At 37.9% G+C, this 24,932-nt stretch overlaps 1 protein-coding gene across 4 annotated transcripts in view; it reads right to left on the reverse strand.

Annotated features, from left to right (window-relative positions):
- Positions 1 to 16,745, reverse strand: part of gbf1 (golgi brefeldin A resistant guanine nucleotide exchange factor 1) — a gene marked incomplete in the record, with an annotated part of 85,399 nt that extends 68,654 nt beyond the window's left edge. For 3 of the 4 annotated variants that reach the window (XM_014002762.1, XM_014002757.1, XM_014002751.1), the window contains 3 exon segments: positions 12,991 to 13,057; positions 13,327 to 13,431; positions 16,488 to 16,744. In XM_014002762.1, coding sequence (XP_013858216.1) covers positions 12,991 to 13,057; positions 13,327 to 13,422 — 163 coding nt within the window. 4 annotated transcript variants of the gene reach the window in all.
- Positions 16,746 to 24,932: the final 8,187 nt, after the last annotated feature.

Below are 24,932 nucleotides of genomic sequence, written 5' to 3' on the forward strand. Positions count from 1 at the left end.
GTGTGTGTGTGTGTGTGTGTGTGTGTGAGTGACAGAGAGGGATAGCTGCTGAGAGGTTTATTAACCCAGTCTATCAGGGCAGTGTGGGATTCACACCGAGACACTGAAGGCTTAAGGATGTGAGCACCACACAAGCAAGACAGTTCCTCTCCAAAATACTAATATGGGGCCTTATTTTCAACCAAAACAAAACTAACACCCCACCAACCCCCTCCAACTACCAAAGCAGAGACCTCCAAATCAGCACCGTCTGCTTCCACAGCTTGTGAACCGGCGCTTTAATTCGACCGGCTTTGCTGTCCAACAGAAGAGATTATCAACAACAGCCTTGGTTCTTTACCACCGACTTTCCATTGTGATTCTTACTGCCAGCATTGTGTATTTATGATAATGTTCAAGCAGGCAACATAAAACCWAGTTTACAACCCTTTACCTATGTGTGACTGTCAATGTGGAATTACAGGACTGTCAAAGCTGCGGTGGATTTATGGCTATTTTAATCTTGTTTTTAAAAGTGAGTTTTAGAAACACAAGCACTTGCCTCTTAGCCTARATCAGAATAATGGCGCTACAATAACTGGCTGTGATTTTTGCAACGTTTCAAAAGACAAAATTATCTTTTAAAAATTAAACCCAGTCAAGCAGTTTCCTAATATTAACAAGCTTAATTACACTGTTTTTTTATATATGAGAACTGTTAGTAACTGATCTGAAAGAGACAAAGCAATCGGTAAGCAGTAGGGAGTAAAATAAGTATGAAATAATACTTATTACAAATAATTTTATTTCAATTAAGCACAGGTATTACAGAACAATAAGCTTGGGTTATTGCTCTGTTGAAAATGTAGGTTAGCAAGCTTTTAGACAAAAAAGTGTATTATAGAATAACTGATGTCATCTTCAACCTGTCATTCTGTCATTTTGGTTCAATGTGTGGACAGTAATTTATCCAAGTATTTCTGAACTGAATGGCAGTATTTCATATCTGTCCAATGGAACGTGCCCAGAACACCTCCCCACGGAGGTGTCCAGGAGGCATCCTAACCAGATGTCCGAGCCACCTCAACTGGCTCCTGTCGACGTGGAGGAGCAGCGGCTCTACTCTGAGTCCCTCCCGGATGACCGAGCTTCTCACCCTATCTCTAAGGGAGAGCCCAAACACCCTGCAGAGAAAACTTATTTTGGCCGCTTGTATCTGCAATCTTGTTCTTCAAGAGCTTCACCTTTTGACTCAGCTCTTGCTTCACCACGATGGATCGGTACAGCACCTGCATCACTACAGATGCAGCACCAATCCGCCTGTAGATCTGCCACTCCATTCTTTTCTCATTCGTGAACTATATAGTATGCAACACTAATGTTACCAGAGTTTAAGAAAACTGAATGCATAATAATCATGCCAATTTTTCCCCCTCCCGCTTCTACATATTGCTGAGCATTTTAGGGAAAAATTTCCCACTTTTTGCAATGATCATACAACATCACATCATCATAAATGAAGCTTGTCACACAACATAGGAAATAAAAAGGCAATGTGATTCTCTGTTTTAAGGTGCACAGGCTCTTTAAAAAAGCATGTATTAGAGTGAAAAGTATAATTTATCACTAACCAACCACTTGTAAGTGATTTTCAAGGATTTAAAGGATCAAAGTAAAACACCAAAAATACATAAAGACATATACTCCAAGTCACTTCATGTGACTTCTACGTGGGTGATATTTAGAGAGACACTCATTTACACATTGAAAACCAACACCTGATATCTTTGGAAATTGTCAATACAGATTCACACAGTCAGTCTTGAAAATGCTTTTCAGCCAATCAACATGTCACCACCAACCGATCATGAGCCTGTTTTTAGAGTTGACCTACACTGTAGAGTTGATACTGGATTCAGAGGTGTTGAAACATCCCAAACCCACTTAATACCCACTGTTTTATTAATGATCCAAACCCAGCAGTGAGTAATTAAAGCTACACTGAACTCAAAGCTCAAAAGCTTGGGAGCAAACAGCAGGGTGGGTTTAGGTTGGAATAACTTTGCTGTGGTGAATCCAAATTAGTACTTCATAAGAATCCTCAGATGATAATTCAGGTTACACAAAGAAAAACACTAAATTCTTACAATCAAGTCAAAGCTAACAACAAAACATCTTAGGTTTGTTGGTGATTTTGTCTGGTGGCTAAGTTTTTTTATATTTGAATATTTCTACAAATAAAATAAAATAAAATAAAATAAAACAAAACCAAATAAAATAAAAAGTAAAAAATTACCACAAAATTACTGAAGGAAAATACATTTCATTGCTAACTGCTGAGCTCCTGAAAGACTGTTAAACCCACCTGATGTGGGCACTTCTTAATTTTCACCAAACTTTGTTTTTGTGCATTGTTTATAAAATGTAATTTAGGATATATATTTGAGTTGTTCAAAATCATATTGTATGGTAAACTTTAAATGCACTCAAGAAGATTTTATGGTTTAATGCCAACTTCCTGAAAAGAGGTCGTATAGCTGTGAGTAACACTCACTGCTGTATTTTGTTTGTCCTCAGAATGTAATGAGCTTTATTCAAACCTTCACATTCCTCAGATAAGTTGCAATGAACCCATTACCTTTTCATGCAACTCAAACTGCAGCTGGTATGTTGACCTACGACATAAATGTCCTTTGAAATTACAGAAATGTCTTCTAAAAAACAAAAATTACAAACAAATATTATTAGTACTAACACTTTATCAAACATTCAATGTACAAAACACCAACCGGTTTAAGAAGTTAGGCAAATCTCCTTCTTATTATAAGGGAGTTGTTCCTTCCCACTGTTGCCCGCTGCCATACATCTGTTCAGGATGTGGGAAGGACTCAATTTGCTGGTTTACATAAACAACTTTTTTCTAATTGCCATTTTATAATATTATACTATAGATTTTCATTTAATTGGATTGCACTGACGGTATRCAACTGGGTTTACCTCTGTATCAGTTTTGAACTGAATTGATTGCATGTAATTTGTTTTGTACTGCTTTTTTACTAATGCACTGAGAAAATCTTTGTTGCGAATTGGCATTCCATAAAAAATTGTTAAATTTAATTAAGTATTTCTGCTTATGACATGTGACTGCAAAGTACAAAACACTGATTTTACAATGTAAAGGAACTAGTTAAACATTTATCCACTATTAATTTGTTTTTAAAAAGTTTATTGTAAAATAAAAAATTTTAAAAACTTCCTCCAGGAATGCTGAATGCACTGGTGTGAACAAAATATTTTTTGCGAACAAACCCTTATCCAAGCCGTCCACCTATCCTTCTTTTCATTTGGGCCTCATGGGGTCTAGTTTGTTTTGTTCACGTCTTACCCACTCTTCCTGTCAGCACATCCAGATCTCCCATGGCACCTTCGACCCTCTCTCCTATCTAACCTCACAGCTCTCTCAGTGCCTAAAATCGCCCCCAATCCCCACCCAACACACTCCTCACCCAGTATGATTAATAGCCCTCTGCTGGGACCCTCCATCCACTCAGCACATTGTTGAGAGCCTCTGAAACAGGACAACAGTTGCATCCCCTCTTCACACTGGACCTAAGCCCTGCCTGTCAGTCCCCGGTTAGGGCGCTGTTAACTGGCCAGATTTACAGCTACTAACCAGCACTAGGTGGCAGCCAGTCTGAGAAGAAGGACCCACTCCAATTAATCATAGCCATTTTATTGGGGACTTCTGCAAATGGTGGACCAAACACTTGTCATTGTACAACACCTGCATAATTCGTGGCATTTCCCATTAACAATCAATCACAACTACGTATTGGGGCCGCAAGTATACGAGTACTGTGGAATTTGTCTGGAATAATATGGTGACTTTTTTTTTACTTTCAGTGACCCCTACCAGTGGTACCAGTGTGATTATTGCATTACAAGAACTCAAAAGCCAACTATTACCCATTTCCATAGCCTATGTTCACTGCATTTCCATAACCTGAAAAATTACCAGTTTTGAAAAAAAGATTACAAGCTTACATTTTTAGAAAATGTTTAAAAAAATGGAAATTGTATATGTCATGTTCAAACCATTTGCTTTCATATTTCTATTGCTTCTTTATAACAGACTATAAAAGCACACAGTCATGTCAGTTTGAAGTACAAAAGGGTCAACAACTGATTCAAACCTCTAGACAATATGAAGGAGAATAACAATGTTCCTGTTTTACACTTTGCATTTTGCCTGCAGGCATTTCAGCAGCCATATTCTGGGACTTTGTGCAGTGGAGTAAGATAAAACTAATTTCATGTAACGAACAGCTGTGGCTCAAAAATTTGAACTGTTTCATACATGGGGTTATTTGTGTACAGAATAAACTTCCACTTTACACTTGTCCAGGCAATAATTAAACATGATATTCCCAAGAGGAACAAAACTGATTTATTTGGAAAAAGCAGATTGGACGGTGGACAGAAAAAATACTTAACAGATTTTTTTTTCGCAAGAAACCAATTGCCCACCAATAAATAAAAAATATTTTAAAAAAATTAAGAACAAATAATTGCACAAAAAGCACTTTATTTCTCAATTCCAACATTTTAAAAGCAACCAGACATAAAACTAATCTCCACTATAATTTCAGGTATGGGTTTAATCATACCATGAAGAAAATGTTTGTTGGCTTCCAGCTCAGAATATTCTGACATTAACGAGTCGAGTCCAACTGTTCAATTTACTGTCTTTTGGCCGTGTCATAAAAATAACACTGACAGCAGGAATGAGACTGGTGATATCGTGCTCAAAGCTAGGAGACACAATAGCTACAAAGCAGACATGCTAAGCATTGCCATGAGGCATATTCTCTTTACTCAGAACGCCCTCATGAGTAAACATTTTTGTGTAAGTGGCTAAGTGACATGAATTATTGTCGCTCCTCTTCAGGATTCGCCAGTTGCCATCTCCTGCTTCAATTGGGAGTGATATATGAGTAAAGATCAAGTGTCAGGGAAGAGGACGAGGGGGACAGAAAGAAGGGGAAGAGGAGGGGTAGGCATAACCAGATGCCAAGTACTTGGACTACAGCCACCCCGGAGGACTACCAGTGCCSGTCAGACCACAGCTGGGGACCGACTTGACACACAAATACACACACTTGACCTTGACATCAGACATGTACAAATGGAAAGTAAGATTCACCTCTTCGTAACCGATGATGCTAAAGCTATAAAATTCCTGAAGAAATTTTAAAAGGGGGCCAATGCAACTGGTACCTGAAATCCTGGCATAAGGCCCAATAGTAATTTGGGATTAACGTTTGTAATATTCTTACAAAAAACCTGAACAAATTAGTGGCTAAATCATCTGCTTATTTCGCATCAAATGTACTTGTCAACGAGGGGTGTAAATCACCAGCTTTATCGAGATACAATATTATATCAATCTCTTTGGATGATGATGCAATGTTTCTTAGTATCATAAAGTCTGTTATGATACAGTTTCAATTCACAAGCTGTGATTGAAATGATGCAATATCATGTGTCAATCTAACAATCGTGTTTGATGGGCATACAGTATATCAATCCACAATAAGTATAGGATGACAATATGAATTGATGTTTTTGTTTTGCCTTGATATAATTGAGTCATTAATCATTTTGTCAATATATTGATGTGGATCATGTATTGTTGCAGCCCTACTTTCTACTGCAAGGGTTTTTAAACTGCGGGGCGCACCTCCCCTAGGGTCACAAAAGGTCTTGAGTGGAAGTGTGGGGTGAATCAGGATGTAGGGAAATAGTCACGCTTCGGAACGCGAGCGAAGTGCGCGCGCATTCGGCCGTGCGGCTTCTTAAATTATAGTTGACGTGCATCAAAATGCTGTTCTTCTATGACCAACGGGTGGCAGTACACTATCTAACCAGCATTTCGGTTGTGAAAAACAGGTGTGGAAGAAGAAATGTTTGACGTCACACAACAGAAAAGATGGTGGCTCGGTCATGAGAAGAACTGTTGTTAGAGGAACGTAATATAATAGAGCAACAAATATATCTATTGCTTTTATTGAGATGACGACGCAGAAGAAGATGGTGTGTTCGTTCATTGCATTGGAAGTATTTGATGCTGCCGCCACCTATCTGGATGTGTTTAATCTCAATTTTTCTGTGGAATTTTACGGACTTCAAAATTCCTTTTTAATGTTTTTGKGTATACATGTATTGGAAAAAGCACAAGTACTTTGCCAAATTCACCCTATCTAGGAAGCAGAATTTATATGGACAGTATTTTTTACAATAACAAGCTGGAGTGAAAACAAGAAAGATGAAATAAAAGTAATGACTTTCCACCTCTTGCCTTTTATTAACACGTAATAAGTGGAATGTACAGATCTAAGTTTAAATCTAAGATTTTTATGCCAATTCCCCTGCTAACTTTAGCTTTAATTGAGGGTCCTTCCAACATTTTAACATATTCTTGCACACGTCCATCTTGTTTGTTGATGTCCACGGCGCGCACGGTCCTTGCGGAGTTTGAAAAATCCAGAGGTGCACGACCTCGYGACAGGACACCGCAAAGGGCCAACGCGCAGGGGTGGGGACGGCCATGAGCGTCATATATTGCATCATCTATAGCGCGYGCACCCTCTCGCCCACCTCAACGCGTCGAGCATAAACCTAGCTTTACATGCTGTATCACATTATCATTCAATTGAGACCTCCTTCAGGTCTCAATATGAACCATTACCAATTCAGAGGGGCCTATTATGCACAGAATAAGTGAYGTGTGAGATTCTGAAGATCTCGTGCTATCAGAAACAACAAAAATATTATCTGACATGCTTGTTAGGATTAGTGTTTACATTTAATTTTGCCTTTTGATGAATTCTCCAGAGCAGCATTTTATTTTTGGAGCAAAGTGATGAGCTGAAGATAAGATGAACTCAACATCGATCCCAACACGACATGGTTGGAAACCAACTTAGCATCATCTGTTACTGTAGATTCTCAATCATCCAGGACATGGGAAATAAGAAGAACAAAGACAAAGCAAATGGACTTCTGTTCTGCTTACGCTTGTGCATTTTAAAAAACCCTGGACTACTGTGTTTTATGTAGGAGATATGACGAGTTAAAAAGACCCTTCACCTGTAGTTTTGAAAAGAAAATTCAGATACACAGAAGCCAATGACGGTTTGGATGTGCACACTCTGAACTCTGGGAAGTGAGAGACACACTGGGTGAAATAAAACAAAAATGCCTACATTTGTATATAAATTAAATATGAAGTGTAAAGTCTGTGGGAAATAAATTTTTGTGAAAAATGTGGAGCTTCAAATACACATTGTTGAACATTCTGTGGTAAAATCTTTGAAAACTCTAAAATTAACCTTGTGATTGTGTCAAAACTATTGATATCAAAGGACCAGATCTGTCAAGTAAAAGTCCACATTTCCGTGACCTTTTTTAAACTTTAAATAATGTTTCTACTGTGAAATGTCTGATCTATAAATCTCTAAAGAAGGTTTCCTGCAGAGTTTTGTACAGAGTTAATTATTGTCTATAGAGGGAAAACTTCACAGCTTTTCAGAAGTTTTGTTTGCATCCTTTGATATACTGCTACAGGCCCTGTCACAAATTTAGACAACTGTTGTGGACTTGTGAAAATTTTTAGACGACTATTTTACTCATATCCGCTATGTATTTGATCAAACTGTGAACAATATAGTAGATCCAAAAAAGGCTTCCAATAGATTTTTTTTATTCCATCTTCAGCTTAGACATCTTCAGTGTTGGAGAATTTTTTCATAGGTAACTTTTCAAGAACTTGTCCAAAACGTTATAGTGACAGGGTCTTACCAAAAGTAAACCACAGTTAATGACTAGGGGTGTAAGAAAATATCGATACACTGAAATATCGCGATATTTCATTTCCCGATACTGTATCGATATTCTAAAGCCCTGTATCGATTTTTTATTAAGGTTTAAAATGTTAACTTTCCTGCCAGCTGTTCATTTTTATTTTGTAGTTGAGCCTCTGACCACTAGTTGGCAGCAGTGAGCCAGCCATTTGGCTACTCTACCTCTTGAGGTAGAGGCTATTGTTAAGTGTTGGGTGACCATATTGTAAATTAATATTAAAAACTAAAAGCTGCAAAAAATATATTTTCAAACTATTTATTGTCAAATTTAGTCTAATAATTGAAAACATGGATGAAATAAGAAATATGAAACAAATAAAATAAAATACATACAAAGCAGAACACAGCTAAATGAATCAAAATCATGTCTATGTTATATTATAATTTTCTGAGACAATGAATTTTGGTTTTTCATTTTTTTCCCCTGTAAGAGGTTTTTATTTAATAGAATTTTTGGACAAAAAAATCGCAATATATTGCAATATATCGCCTTGCTTATAGTATCACAATATATCGGGATATATCGTATCGTAACCCCTCTGTCATGATATGTATCGTATCGCCGAATTCTTGCCAATACACAGCCCTATTAATGACTAAAGCCACATTAAGGTATTTTGGTATTTTGATCCAAAGTAGGAAATGTAGCAATTCAAAAATTGCGATTGAAATGGAAGAATAATGGGGAAATAGTAATAACTTATTTTATGTGTTGAAATACTCATAATTGAAGATGTCACTAGTGCAAGAATTAGATAACTGGAAAATACTGTAAAACATAAGAATCTGCTGTAAATGTCTTAAGTTTTATTACAGCAGATAAAGTAAATAAACTCATCCAATAAATGTTACTTTCTAGGATCCTACATGATATAACACAAATCAGATCCGTTTTAAACTCCACTACGTAATTAACACTGCTTTCTGCTGCACTTTGGGGAAACTAGAATAGTTTTCCTAAAGGTCAGCTGGATAGTAATCAAATCATCTTGCACAGTGTTCAAACTGCAAATCCACTTCCATGCCCCCTTGATATCTGCTTTTGGTGTGGTGCTGGTGATTCAAGTCAATTAGAGATGTGCTTGTGAATTTTGTTAGTGTCTGGATGAAAAGGAGGGGGCTGTCAGTCAAAGGGCCACTGCGGTTATGTATCTAGGGGGCTCCAAGGGGCTMTAAACCTGTATTCGTATGAATAAAAAAGAAGGGATTTAGGAGCAGACGGTTTCTGCAGCAGACTTGTCAAAAATATGACCTTCGCAGCAGTGGAGGGGGGTTTGACAAGAAAGGAGGGTGAAAGGAAGGAATTAAAGAATTGAGACGTTAAGGCTCAGTGGCTTCAACATTAAGAGGTGAAAGTGAAAATAAAAAAATAAATAAACAGTGGAGAAAGAGTAAAGGGTATTCCAAAGATGAAAGGCCAACACACACTTTTACTTTGAAATAGAGACAAGAAATAAAATTTAAGTGCAGAACTCATCAAAGCTCAACTGATTTTCACTGATTCCAGTTTCTCTTTAAAAATTATAATCAATACCAGAATTTATTGTTAACATTTCTGGCTGGGCTAAAAATTTGACAATATATCTAACAAAAAAAGTTTCTTGTTGAAATAAAATTTAACAGAATAAGCAGTTACATAAAATTTTAAAAAGTCTATTTGCACTGTAAGTTATGTAATTGATCTGCTGGGAACTGGACAAGATGATCAAACTGGGGGGAAAAAACAACAGATTTAGGGATGCTAGCTTGCACCTTTTCTATACTTTATTACTCCTTAGTGGTTTTCAAACTTTTGAGCTTCTGACCCACAAAATAACAGCTGAAGAAAGTTGTGCCTCCAGATATTACTGGTYTATGCTTTGCTAATAATTTAGTTAAACATGGGCATAATAATATCAGCAAACCCACATACGTTTACTTATTTATTATTATTGTATTTTTGCAAAAAATTATGGTGAAAATATTCCATTGCCAATGTATTTGCATTTAAATTGGTGTCTGGAAATCATCTGGTGATCCTCACTTGCTGTTTCAGGACCYTCAGAGGGGTCCTGGCTACAATTTTGGGAACAGCTGCCTTAAGTGAATATATACACCAAGGATTGGCAACTGAAGTGAACAATTGTGTTTATTAAGGCTTTGTAACAATTAATTAATTTATGAAAAAAAGTTAAGTCAAGTCAAAAGAAGCAAACCAAATGAACAAAAAACACGGGTTTAATGAATCCATGGGTTTTAAGCAGCTGAAAATTTGTTCATAATAATTATATTATTCATAATTATATTGTTACTCTTTATTAGTTTAAAAAGGTCTCATTTGTCGCAATAATTTTTGAGACAATTTTTCATCCAGAAAATTTGTTATTGCGACAGGTCTAGAAATTTGTACTCAATAAATACAAATCATTCTTCTGTTTCCAGTACAAGGTCGTTATGGAAACATGACATCTTTGAGAAGCTAAATGCATGTCAAAAAAACTGGAATTAGATTTTTTATTTTTTATTTTTTGGCTAGTTAGTGCATTTGCCATTGTGAAGTCCTAAAACTACCATTGTTGGACACTTTTACAGGCCAGTGCACAAGTAAAAGRCAGATGCTGGCATGTGGAAAGCATTCAATTATATGAGTCTAATGAAGTTAGTGATGGGGTATTAGATAGCAGACTCAAATCAGACCATGCCATTTAAATCGGAGAAAAAACTTCAACTTCCTGACTGTGCAAGGTGGAGCTGAGGCATTCCAACACATGGTCTGCAACAGCCCCTTTTTGCGACTGTGCTGCCATTGTTCGGGAGACCAGAAAGGACCTTGTATTTTCCAGGAGTTGGGGCAAACTCTTTTTCCTGCTATGAGAAAAGAGAGACAACACTTCCTTTCCCAGAACAATTTATCTCTCTGGTTGACAAGACTCCCTGCTATATTTACCCAACTAAAATTGCAGATGATATACTTCCAGCTGCAGTACTTGGCTCCTCCATGGCACATGGTCCTGTCAATCAAACTCGGCTCAACAGCGCAAAAGWGCCCGGGTAGTGAAACACTCACAAAAATGAAGCWGACGAGMTGGAAAAGAAAGGAAATTAGGGCCTGAAAACCAAGAGGAGCTGAGAACTCTAGTGGGGACTAATTCGTATTTCAGTTACTCGTTGGCTTTTGTTGTCAGAGGGAACAGAGATGTACGCTAGAATGAACAGAATTACAGAGCTTTCATTAAGCAGACAGCTGGGCCGCTGCGGAACCTCAAAGCAGCAACAAAGCWCAGCCCACCCATAACATTTGCTACCAAAATATTGCTGTATGTCTGCATGACAGACACCACCAATGAGATCCATTAGGCACTAATGGTTCTGGAAAACAAAACTAATTRATCAGTTTTGATCACAATAGAACTCAGCTCGTCTGCAGTTGTTCAATTTCTGYCTCATATTTTATCAGGGGATAATAGAACTGTTGAAAGGCTGCATGTGCAAGAGATTTAGGTTTTAGGTATGGACCAAGACCTTTAAACAACCATGACACAAACTTCTGTAAGTAAATATCCTGAGAAATTAAATCACCTTCAATTTTGGTGAAACACAGTAATGAATACTTTTCGTGAGCTGATGTCTGAAGAGGGAGCGAGGGAGTTAGGAGCAAAATAGGAGAAAAAGGGGGAAAAGAAGGGTTAAACAGTGTGGTGGAGTTCTCCTCGGCCAGAAGTGCCTGTCCATCTCACAGCCCAAGAGGCATTCCCTGGAGGAGGCCCGTGGCAGCAGGGCTCCATGTGTTGCATCTTTCCCTTTGCTCAGAACTTCAACAAGTGGAGCTGTAGGACTGTCGGGAGCTGCCAGGCCTCTCATTGCAAAGGCATGCAGAACTGCTCTAAGAGCCAGCTCGTGTCCCTCAGAGCAGAAAGGGAGCTTTCATACCGGAACTGTAAACTCTCAAGTGCTCCATTACTACTTTCAATAGTATCACAGATTAAAGTCCAAGATTCCTTCATGTTTGGCAATTCCCCAACTTCTCTACACTCAAGAATCACATTTCACTGTCAGTTTTACAACATTTTTGACTTTCAGGTCCAAACATGCACGCATTCTTTCTGATTTTAAAATCCCAAACTGATCAAACAGTAATTACATGACCTGTTCAGCTGCAAAAAGTTTAAGTTGCAAAAGGTTTGTCACGTAATTGAAGTTCAAGATATTTTAGCAACAGAAAACAATTTCTGTCAAACCATTGTATAATATTTAATAAAAAGAACAAAAAAACCCTGCATAAAGATTTTTACCCCTAATAGAGGTGCTAATTACTTGTGCTACTGTAGTCGGTCTACGTTCCTACCCTCATTTATGGTCACGAGCTTTGGGTAGTGACCGAAAGAGCGAGATTGCAGATACAAGCGGCCAAAATGGGTTTCCTGTGCAGGGTGTCTGGGCTCTCCCTTAGAGATAGGGTGAGAAGCTCGGTCATCCAGGAGGGACTCAGAGTAGAGCCGCTGCTCCTCCACGTCGACAGGAGCCAGTTGAGGTGGCTCGAACATCTGGTTAGGATGCCTCCTGGATGCCTTCCTGGTGAGGTGTTCTGGGCACGTCCCACTGGGAGGAGGTCCAGAGGAAGACCCAGGACACGCTGGAGGGACTATGTTTCTCGGCTGGCCTGGGAACGCCTTGGAGTTCCCCCAGAGGAGCTGGCCCAAGTGGCCGGGGAGAGGGAAGTCTGGGTCTCTCTGCTTAGGCTGCTGCCCCACGCGACCCGATCCCAGATAAGCAGCAGAAAATGGACGGACGGACTGCAGTCAACACATTGAATGGATATTTTGGCTTTTCAGTATTTTTTAGGCTCTGTTGCTTCAGTGAGCTCATTTTTTTCAATTAGGTGTGATAAAGTACCAGAACTTTTTCACCCTCTATGATCACTACCATTGGTGGGTTATTATTCTGTCCATGTAAAATAAAAGATAAAAAAAATGTTTTTCAACAGTCTTTGCCTTATTACATACYCAATGAGCTCTCCGGCAGGCTCCCAAGTTGGGAACCACTGATTCAGCATTTAGAGAAGTACTAATCACATTAAACAAAATAAATGACAAAACCCATCTCAACACACCTTTTATGTTGTTGAGTACTTCCTTGAGATGACTGAAGCTGTTCAGTAGTGGGTCTTGTTCTTCATCCTGTCCAAAACAAAAACCACCACCACCATGGATAGACATTAGATACACMACAAGGACATTGTTATGCTGCAGTTCAACACATTCATTCTACAACCCCAGTTCCAAAAAGGTTGGTTGTTGTGCAAAAAGTTTATAAAAACATTGCATTCAGGTTTTATTCACATTTTACATGTTCCAACTTATTGGGAATTGGGACTGAACATACTTCTTTTTAAAAATATTGGTGACGTTAGAATTAACCCTATGAAACACGAATGAATCCAACGTACCAATGATGTATGGGTGTTCCATCTGGAGTTCCTCTTTATGGCTCCAACAACAGTGGTTATTTCCCCTTGGACAATGTAGATGTTCTTGTCAACCATGCTGTTTTTCTAATAGAAAAGTATACAAATGGGACATTTCAATGTTGGTTTAACAGATGCATATCAATAGCAGCTGCCACGCCATTTCTTGTCTTTTCTACACCTATCTGCGTGATATGTACTCAAGTCAGCCACTAATAAAATCCCAGCACTCAAACCACCACCTAAACTTTGACTATACCTGCATTCTGAAGTGTRGGGTGAATGCTTCTGCTTATGATGCTACAGTCTCATGGTTCGATTGGGTCACTACATCTTTGAGGGTTTAGAAAGTTTACCAACACAGCTGATTAGGATTTATTTTAAAAAGTGGGGTATTGTGTATTTTACAGTCACATAATTCAATTCTATGTCACAATCAAGTAACTGTTACTTTCTGTTGTCATAAATGTCACTTTTCATCATAGACCATCTAAAAAAAAGAAAAAAATCAAAAAATTTAATAATTTAATGACATCAAATAATTTCTTGATGTGCATTAAAAAATAAAAACTATTATTTACAATTTGAGTTGACGTTATCTGTGATYCTGATGACAATATCATAATTGCACTGAGCTTTATTGCAGAAATGTTTCTGACAAGTTGATGACAATAAAAGGTTTAGATTAGGGATGTCTCGATCCAGATTTTTTCGCTCCCGATACAATCCGATTTTTTTAATGATTAGTCTTTCCGATACCGATCCAATAGCTTTTTTTTCTTTATTTCTTTCCAAATGACAAGTCTGGTAGTATTAAAACGAGCCCTGCTGTTGCCACCATGAGAAACATTCAGTTTGCAGGTTTTGCAAGATGCAGTTTCAGCATCATTGTTTTCCATTGAAAAGTGTTCCTGCACTGTGGACATGGTTGCAAACTTGTGTGCGTCTTGACTTCTTAACAGCAGTTGTAAAGCATGAAGATGTTGAAAACTGTCATGAAAACTGGATCGGACCGATCATGTGATTAAATCAGATTCTACCCAATTTTCAAAAAATGGCCATATCTGCCACCGATACTGAGTATCTGATCGGGACGTCCGTAGTTGAGGTTTAACCAAACATTGCTTTAAAAGCATTTTTATATTAATAAGGATTTACATTTGGTGCGAGAAATAGAAGAACATAAAAAAATCATTTGGTCCAAAGAAAAAATCACAATCTTTAAAGGTGATTCAACATTCATTAGAAAAAAGTAACATATGAAAACARTGGTTGTTAAAAATGAGTTACTAACATATTTTATTAATTAAGAGGTTCCATCTGGCAAACATATCAGTCAGACAAAAATCTGTTAAAAGGGAACAAGAGGGTGCATAAATAATTTTTTAAAGTAATAAATCAGATAACCACAGACAAATCTTCAACAACTTTGCAAAAATGGCAATATGTACTCATCAATGGAGAAAAATACAGTACGTTTTTTACAAAATGTCCCAAAGCTACACTAAAATTCATCTAAAAGATGGTTAAATCAAAGACTTATATAAAAAAGACACAAGTTTTAAAAAGTAGTTGAAACCCAAGTTGCAAAAGTCATGAAACACAAACTATGAAACTGATAYAGAATCTAAGAATTAAACAGCAAATTTCCATATAAATCTTGACAATGCCTAAAACCAATATGGATAACCAAACACAGTCAAACTGACACAGCGCTCATGTTTGACAAAGGGTATAGCTCAAAATGGTCGCATTAACCTTTTTTCTTCATGTGTCATCRAAGTCATGCCAGATAAGACTCTTATGTTGCAGTAAGATTTATGAAGGAAGGTACAGGGTGGCCAGGGCCACTTGGTTTAAAATTCACAGGAAACAGTCCTGTGAATCCTTAAAAAAATACAAGTTTAACAGAATGAACGGCAAAGACAAGAAGGTAGGATTACAGTGAAGGGTATAAACCTGATAACACAAGAAAATCAGCAATACTGAACAGAAACTAGATTTTATTTTCCATTATAAAACGGCTAGAAGGACAGCATGCAGGTGGTTAGCATTGTTGCCTCACAGCAARAAGGTTGAAAGTYTGAATCCCAACTGGGGCCTTTYTGTGGAGTTTGCATGTTCTTCCCTTGCWCTTGTGTAGTTGTCTCTCTAAATGTAAAAGCATGCATGTCGGGTAAATTGGACACTCTAACTGACTCTAGATAGTCTGTGYGCCTGGCTGTATGTCCTGCCTCTTTGTGACCCTGTGATGGACTAAACAGCCTGCCCACTGACAGCTGGGACAGGTACCTTCCCTCCTCCCCTATTCAATGCAGTTTTAAGGAGGAATCACTGTTGTCCTTCTTGGACAGGGTGCTGTTATATAAGATGAATGTTGTAACATTGAAGCAGGTCTTCAGAACGGTGGCAAGTAYGGAACTTAAAACAATGTTAAAGCCAGGATGAAGGGTTTCTTATAAACACATTGAGTGGCAACAAGATCAAATGTGATATCACTTTATTTGTTGATGACTATAAGGGGTCTGTTCAGTAGCAAATCAAGTTGTCTGCAACTTAAYATTAAACAAAATGTGTACGGTACTGAAAGAAAACAAAATCAATTTATCTCAGAAGACAAATGATTCTGACTGGACAGGCTTTCCTTAATGTGTTTATCTCTTTACAGAGTCAGTTTGATCAAATTAAMATCCACAAGCATTGTATACAAATTTAAATGAAAAATGAACAGAACTATGCAAACAAAGATTCATAAATCGGCCAGTTTGTTTGAATTGCAAGATGGGTGAKTAGATGAAGTCAGAAGCGTGTATGGCTAAGACAGGGTGCTAATCTGACACAAAATGATGATGTTCCTGAGGTTCTGACAGGTAACTGCACAAAACAATGTTTTAGAACATATCAAATGATTGTTTTTTAATCACTGACATCAAGCTCAGCTGTTCACTAATTCATTTAAACAGAACTACGGAATCATTTTGACATGGCAGCTAGCTAACTACATAGCTTAGCTAACTATCCTACAGGACAGGTCTTTAAACTTAGCTCTCAAATATGTTTTCCAACCGTTTTATTCACTAGCAAACCCCCTTTTCATACATCCATATAAACACTATGCCGACACAAGGAAACAGATTTATTACCTTGGCGTGGCCGTTTGTTAAAACACGGAGTCCTGGCTGATGTAGCGAATGCTAGCTGGCTAGCTAGCCGCGGCTAACAGTGAATAAAGACCAAAGTTCAGTTCACTGCAACAAACAGAAAAGCTACAAAAATCGGACATTCCACTTTGCTTCAGCAAAATCGTCCCCGGCGTCTCTTGCTCTTTCAATCCCAAAAAACTGTTCCATACGTGAATAAATTCAACAACTTCCTGTAGCTGTCAATCTGGCTTTGGTAAACACACTGACGTGGAAATGCTGCGCAGCCTCAACCTAGCTTGACTCTGGAGTTTTGATTGACGTAACGTCACTGTGGTCGGTTTAGGTGAGATTAGAAATTTGACGTAGATTAATTTATTGTAAAAACTAATTWATTGTTCTAGATACTTCAATTGTACTACGTTTGAAAAAAAAAGTCAATTTTGTGTTACACCTTGATGAGGGCGGGACATGGTYAACTGTAGAACAGGAAGTTAGGTTGCACCGGGTTGATGACGAAAGCACGGCTTGTCTTCCACTGATGCTGCATTCCTGATGTAATCTCATTTTCAGATCTGTCTAATCGAATTAATGTGGCATCTTCATCAGCAAGATTTCAAAGCTTTAAACTGAGATGTAATTTATACTACAGTTTAATTTTAAAAACTATTGTTTTTTTATTATTATTATTTTTGCCTGCAGAAGTTAAACGGACAAAGGCTGAATATGCCAGCAATATGCCAGTGTGACTTCCTCTCAGGACCCGCACAGTATGTGGCAGGGCATTAAATGTATCACAGACTAAAYAAACTGATGACCCCTCCCTGCATGATGCCCTGAACAGGTTCTAAGASCGTTTCAAGGATCCCAGCACCTCAGTCAGCATCACACTCAAYCCCACACCTGAAGAAGAGCCTCTCAGTGTGAGCCTAGCAGGAATTCGGAATATTCTCCAGAGAATAAACCCTCACAAAGCAGCTGGGATCATCCCAGKATGAGTTCTGAAGGACTGCACCWAACAGCTTGCTKGGGGTGCTCACTGATATCCTGAAAACCTCACTCTCACTGGCAGCTGTCCCCACCTGCCTGAAGACCGCAACCACTATCCCCATCCCTAAAAGCTCCACAATCACAATCCTAAATGTCTATTGGGTGGTAGCTCTCACACCAGTAGTCTAGAAGTGCTTTGAAAGATTATGGCTCACATCWCAGACCATCAGCATCACTGTCGACYCACACCARTACGYATACAGGAAGAACCCGGTTCTTCCTGTATGCGTACTGGTATGGCAACTGTAACAGTGCCAACAACAGTCCATTTTGTTTTGATAGCAATGCACAATTATCAGGAAAAATGTCCGGGTAATTTTCTTTACCGCATTCATGCATATACTGTATAAGTGCTTGGTGATCATTATGAATTTTGAGTATCTGAAAATATTGGACACCCACCATTTAGGCTTTCCTAAAAAATCTTTTAAAGTAGGTTTACCATTTGAATAAGAACTATAAATATAAATACATTTGGATGTTTCAGGTCTACCAAGCAATTTGGGAAAATTTAGCAAACCAAATCAAAAGTACAATAGTTGACTGCAAAAGATGAATCTGCTTGTTTAGTGAGTGAGGAGCACATAATTCCCAGCYGTCATCCCACAATATCCTATCTGCAGCTAGAAGCTCCCATTTACTCAACCCCCACACTCAAAGTTCTTTGCTATGTTCAAAGCCTGTAGATTTGTGTCAGACCTGTTTGCTCACTGCAAACTGTTTGATCACCKGTGAGATTTGTAATTGCAACATTTCATCGGCAAATATAACCGAGACCTTTTTCCTCCAGTGGCAGATACCACTGAGGTAATAACAACACTTAGCTTTACATGACTCTTATGGTCTCAAGGGCATGACTGTAATGAAACAGTAATATGTACATATGTCAATTCTGAMTGAGTTTATTGTGAATCCCACCTCTGAAAATGTGTGAAAGACAAGAGGTAATAGTCTAAAATGTCAACCAAAATGTTGAATAAAGGAGCTACTTAGGWTTCTGAACCTCTAATTTCATTAGTTTGTTAAACGTGCCCTCATCTCTTCTTAACATAAAAGCAAGGACTCTGTTACAGTTTATAATGGTACATGGACAAATGTTTTACTTAATCTCACTGACCCAAAAGTTGAGTGAGTGTGAATGAAATGAAACTGCATGTGCTGAAATGTTGTGGGATCAGTGCAATGATAACCAGATCAAATGAATACCAGAGTTAACAGCACTGGCTTGATATGGGTGTGGCATCTTTACGTGACGTAGTAAAGAAGTCTGGCCTTGAGTTCCAGCAAATTTGACTTGAGGTCCAAGTTAATCCCACACATGTTCCACTGAGGATAGATTAGAGGACTTCGCTCACTTCAGGAGGACCTTAGACACAGACAGCCCATAAACACACATGAARTGTGGACAAATGTCTTGTTTAAAAGCTGTTCTGGGGTGCTGTTTTAAGAGGAGAATGAAATTAGGTCTGTCCTGTGTGTTTTCCTGAAATGTTTTTTTGTAAGTGATTTGAGTTGCCTCTTCAGCTATTTATTTTGAATAAATCATTTGGCCTTTTCTTTGGAAATCTATGTGTTTTGACTGCACCCTTGGGTTTCAAACTCACCAGCAACCATGACAGTGTGGGGAGTTAAAGTTTGTACTTCTAAACATGGTCCCAAAAAGTAAAGAAACATGTAATTTGGTCAATTATTTCTTTGTTGAAACAGTGCTTTCTTGGAAATAAACCTTTTACCATTGGAAAACCTGTTTATTTACTTGTTAAAAATGAGCACAAAAAGTAAGGACATTTGTTTTTAGTAGAACATTTCTTTATTGTTACAATGTTTCTTGGCAATAAATCTTATATAGTTGGAAAGTCTGTTAATTTACCTTGTAAATTGTGTCACATTTGTAAGGAACATGCATTTGTGGGATGAGCAGTAGAGCTGGGTTGCGCCCATGAAAAATTTGCCAAATCTTATCTGTCATTGCTGAATGACTTATTTTGCTGTTCCTGTTGCCACTTGTTTTGAGCTTCTGGTACACCAATGAGGTGGGCATCCAATAAGATGACACCCCAAGAACACTATTTCCTCATCCTATCAGCATTTAGATATGGTGGACTGTCTTCYACARATTTGCAGTCAAGGTTTGCAGGACAATATCTCTGACAGCTCTCTGCCCAGACAATCTGGAACAGACTGCTTGCAGCAAATCTTTGGTCTCATTGGGCAGCCAGGAAACCTGCCATGACTTACCTTCACCTTCAGGTCCATTTGCACTGGTGTTGGCAACACGTGCACTGGAATCTGAACATATGGAGGAACAATATGTTCAGTGATGGGTCCAGACTTGGCCTACAGCAGTTTGATCATATAGTTAAAGTGTGGAGAAGATACAGAGGATGCTATGCTGATTGTTGCACCAACATCCTTTGATGGAGAGGCAGCATCTCCCTCACTGGAGAAACRAGGCTTTTCATCATTGGATGCAATTGCAATAGAGAGCGATATCGAAATGAAATTCTGCAACCAGTGGCAATCCCACACCTCTATAGTCTGGGACTGAACTCTATCCTCCAAGATGAAAACAACCCCCCAACCCCCACAAAGTGTGGTTTATCAGACTACTTCAAGAATTAGGAAGTCGAAACAATGGGATGTCCTGCCAGCAATCCTGACCATTGAACACTTGTGGGATGAGTTTGGGCCAGAGCGACCAACACAACCAAGTTGGCTGACTTGTGACAATTGCTGCTTGAAGAATGGGATGGCGTCTCACAGCAGTGTGTGACCACGTTGTGTGGCTGAGCATGGTTCTTCCCCATGCTACTGAGGCTCCTGTTTAATAAATTAATAAATTGTTAAATGAGTCAAGATAAAGCCGGTTGGCAATGACAGAGAAGACTTAACAATTTGTTCATCTGTGCAACCCACATACTAAGCTGTACTGCTCATGACTCAATTGTGTGTTCCTTACAAATGTTGCACCACTTAAAATATAATTTAACAGGATTTCCAACAGTATAACATTTATTGCCAAGAAACATTGTCACAACAAGGACATAATCTACCAAACACAAATGTCACCAATTTTTGTGTTAAGTATATGTTTAAAAGAGGCTTCAAGTTGTTGTTGCTTTTTTTCTATTCCAGCTTCCGTGTTGGAAAATCTGTTAATACATCAGCATTAAGGAATGACTGGTCCTGGTTCATGAAGGCCACTATCCTGCATGTTTTACCTGTTTCTCTGCTACAACACACCTAGCTTGAATGAATNGTTTCCTACAGCAGCTGAGACCGAAGCATTAACAAAGCTGCCAGTGTATTTCAGCTTGGACTCTTTTGTTTATTTATATTTAATTTTTTTATTATTATCTGAAACCTTTTTGTTACTCCTTCACTGTCACTACCTGTTTTTATCCAGTATCACCTGGATATCAGTCAGGTCTGAAAAGCAGTTTATCACTGCTGGCATGTTACATATTTTTCCCGTTTCCTCCTGCAAATGTTAAAGAAAAGCAAATACACCTGTGCACTGGTTCTGGTCATTTCTCAAAACTAATCTACTTTTGGGGTGTATTTTGCAAGTCCCTTGAACAATCATCGACTACAAYTGACACACCTAAAGATGATACAATTGTTGTGTACACTACTGGTATAAAGCCCAGCTGTGTTAACTCATGTCAAATAAAGGAACATTGGAGGTTTCTTTTTTAATCAGTGGTGGTTGTCAAAGTGACTGCCCTGAAAAAACTCTAAATTTAATCAAGTTTAAATAACTGTATTTAGAGGGYGTTGAGGATCACTCTCATCTACTAACACAAAATGTTGCTGAATACCTGAGGYAGGTTGGCTGAGGTTGATTTCCTGTAGTAGCATTCATGGACGTAATGAGAACACATTTTGACAGTTTGATTAAAATCCATCCATTGTTTCATCAGTTTATTTTATTTTATTTTATTTTATTTTTTGCTAACAGATGGGACTGTTATATTTAATGGTGACATTTTGAAAGCAGATCTTGTGTGATCAGTTTGCACTCAGTGTACACGTTGGGAGTGACTCTCAGCTACTTCCAGACCAAATTTTAGCTCAATATCTGTAAAACTGACAGAGTTTTAGAAATTTTGTTTGCTAAGATCAACGGATGTAGCGGCCATCTTGACTCCAAAAGTTAATCTGTTCTGGATGATCATCCAWTGATTACTTTCTGAGAGGTTTATTAAAATYCAGCCACTGACTCTGATTTGTGAACCAAGTGTTTTGTGTCCCTTTAAACACCTTTTAGAATAAAAGTTAACTGTAAATGTTAAGCTGGAATAAGCTGGTCTTGGTGAGTTGTTTAGTGTGTTCATTTAAAATAATCCCAACAATGCTGTAACTCTGGAGGTGAAAGTAATGGTTGACTGTGTTTCTGATTTTTCTGGGCCAAATTGGTAGGTTTAGAATTTGAACACTGGTAATACAAATATTTCAGTCTTTTTTTTAAAGGGTTTCAAAAATCAGCAGCCATCCTGTTGCTAAATAGGATAGTGTCATTGATGTAGTGGTGAAAATTTTTGACAATAATTAAAGAAAAATGTATCAAGCAAAAAGCCTTGATTAAAGTACAAAACCCAGAAAAATTTTACAACTAAATATGTGAATAAAGTAAGAATGTTTTAATGACAGATGTATATAGATGATAGAACATACTGAGTGCTTCTTTTAATCCAAACATGCGAGTCTTAGTAGTAAGACGTCGATGTCAGTTGGGTCAAGCACAACKCTGAGTGCTAACAAGAGACAGGTGTGTTATTTTTGAACCCACTTTGATTCATTTCCTTTGTGCTGTCTCAAATCCAAACTTACAAATACAAATACTGTCTTAATGACTCTCCTAATGTGGCTGCTTGCTGTCTTCCTTGACCCCCTGTGATGTCACGGTCTCCTCCGCCACTCAGGCAATCTTTCAGCTCAGCAYATTCCCCTTTGTACTCACCTGCCTGCCCGTTCTCCACCGTCCTCGCACCTATGCTTCCTCAAATGTCTGGTGTAATGGCAAAAACATAAGAAGGAACGGGAAGACTGCTTGTTGATTTTTAACAATGTTTACAGAAGAAATGTCAAGCAGAACATTTCGGGGATAAGACAGATCCAAGCGGTRGAATCTCTCTCACCTCCGATTATCAGAAAGTATTTACCTGAGTAAAGCTTATCAGTACCAATGCCACCAGGCTGTCTCACTTAGAGGGACACATGACCTAACAATGAACTGTTAGCAGGTAGGAACTATACGGAACAGTGTTAACACCTAATGAGGAGAGCCTCTCCGTGTCTTATCAGTGAGTCTTATTTTTCCTACACCTCACCTTCCTGGGAAAAAAAACTACAATTAAAGTAGCTATATCACTATTTAAAAATAAACAAAAATGATAAAGATATATACTGTATGTTTTCAATCTATTTTTCACTTTGTCCTGTTAAAGTCAGAACATAAGTAATTTGTTTTAATTTCTTCCTGTCCGCTGCACATATTAATATTTTTGTAATATCTTTAGCCTAATAGCACAGTTGCCTAAGTAATGACTTAGGCAATTAYGCTATTAGCCAATATGTTTGCCATCATTCTATCAACAATGAGTTATTGGGGAGGAAGCTGTATTTTTGAATTATGCATAAAAGAGATGAGTRAACAGCCACGCCTTGGATTCATTTGATTCTAAACTGGACTTGTAATTTTTTGTTTTGTATTGTTTGTTTTCTGACAACATTGACTTACAAACAGGATCTTTAAATCATGTCTAACTTTAATTAGTTCAATGAAGGCAACAATCTTAAGTCAGTCATAGACAAAGATTGACTTTTCAGGCCTTTATGTTTCCACTGAAAGCTGCCTGCAACAAATTTATTGGTTAATCTAATTTTTGTTCCCCTCTCATGTTGTTGTACAGACATGTTGGATTTACTTAAATTATGTCAAAGGTTCCACTCAACTGAATTAAGTAAATGTGAAGCATTTTCTCATTTACTTAAAACTTAAATGGGAAGTAAATATGTTTTATTTACTCAGTTCATTTGGGTTTAAGTAAATCCAACACATCTGGGTTTTGTGTGTATACTCAAAAGAATACATGTTGGATGTACTTTTAAACAAATATGTCAACTGATTTACTCAATTCAGCTAAGTGGAACAGTTTGACTTTTTTATTAAATGCAATTATATCTGTTTTTTAGTGTATTTTTTCTTTACAAATTGACCCCTAAGCAGCAAATCAACCACAGAAACAGGTCATATTCCAGTTCTGAACAATTTTACGACTGTGTCTCAAGAAAATGTGATAATTTGAAATTCTGTGTGAACAACACAGCTAAAAAGTGGGAACAGGGGCAACAAAAAGTTGTAATATTAAAAAAACTCTGAAATAAGTGTCCAAATAAACTGTAAATAACTTTAAAAACTTGTCTTTCCCCAAAAATTGGGATAACTTTGAATATCCCATCTACAGCTTATACTATCATCAAAAGATCTTAAGAATATGGAGAAATCTCCACGTCGGTCAAGCCTGAAATTTGATATGAGACRCTTGAGATCTTAAGGCCCTCAGACAACACCACAATAAAAACAGATCTGATTTTGTTTACATCACTTCTGAAGCTCAGGAATAAGATGCCATGTTGGAGAGGGACCATCATGGCCTGTTCTCAGCACATAGCTCAAAACGCTGCCTCTCTGATGGTGTGGGGGTACATTAGAGTGGCACATGCAGCACGCAACTCTGGAACGTTCACATCATAGGGAAGCAAAATATATGCAGGTTTTAGAACAATATGCACTCCCATTCAGACGACGTCTTGTTTATTTCAGAACGACAACGCCAAACTGCTACTGCGTCGATTCCAACGACATTCCTTTGTTGTGTAAGAGTTTGAGGTCTGACCTGGCCTGCAGAGCAGTCCAGACYTCTCACCAAATAAGAACAATCTGCGCTTCATGAAACTAAAATGATCCTGTCCCAACTTTTGTTACCTGTTGTTGCCATCTTATTGCAAAGTAACCCCCTCCCAAAATAAATAAATAAATAAATAAATAAATAAATAAATAAATAAATAAATAAAATTGTATAATTTATTACTTTGAATGTTTACTAAGTTAATTTGTGGGAAAAAAAGAGTTATGAGGCACACAAATCATTGCAATCTGATTTTACATTTTACAGAACATTGTACGTATTTTTACTAATTTAGTCATTAAAGTGTAAAATTTGCACAGAGGCTGTAAATCCTGTCTGTGGGACAGATCCTAAACAGTGCAGGTATACAGAGAGTGGCTGTGTGAAGGCTGGACCACAGATAATAAGAGAGAGAGAGAGAGAGAGAGAGAGAGAGAGTGAGAGAGAGAGTGTGTGTGTGTGTGTGTGTGTGTGTGTGTGTGTG

Source organism: Austrofundulus limnaeus, unplaced genomic scaffold (assembly GCF_001266775.1).
Source record: "Austrofundulus limnaeus strain Quisiro unplaced genomic scaffold, Austrofundulus_limnaeus-1.0 Scaffold0, whole genome shotgun sequence".
In the NCBI taxonomy this organism is placed as follows: domain Eukaryota; kingdom Metazoa; phylum Chordata; class Actinopteri; order Cyprinodontiformes; family Rivulidae; genus Austrofundulus; species Austrofundulus limnaeus.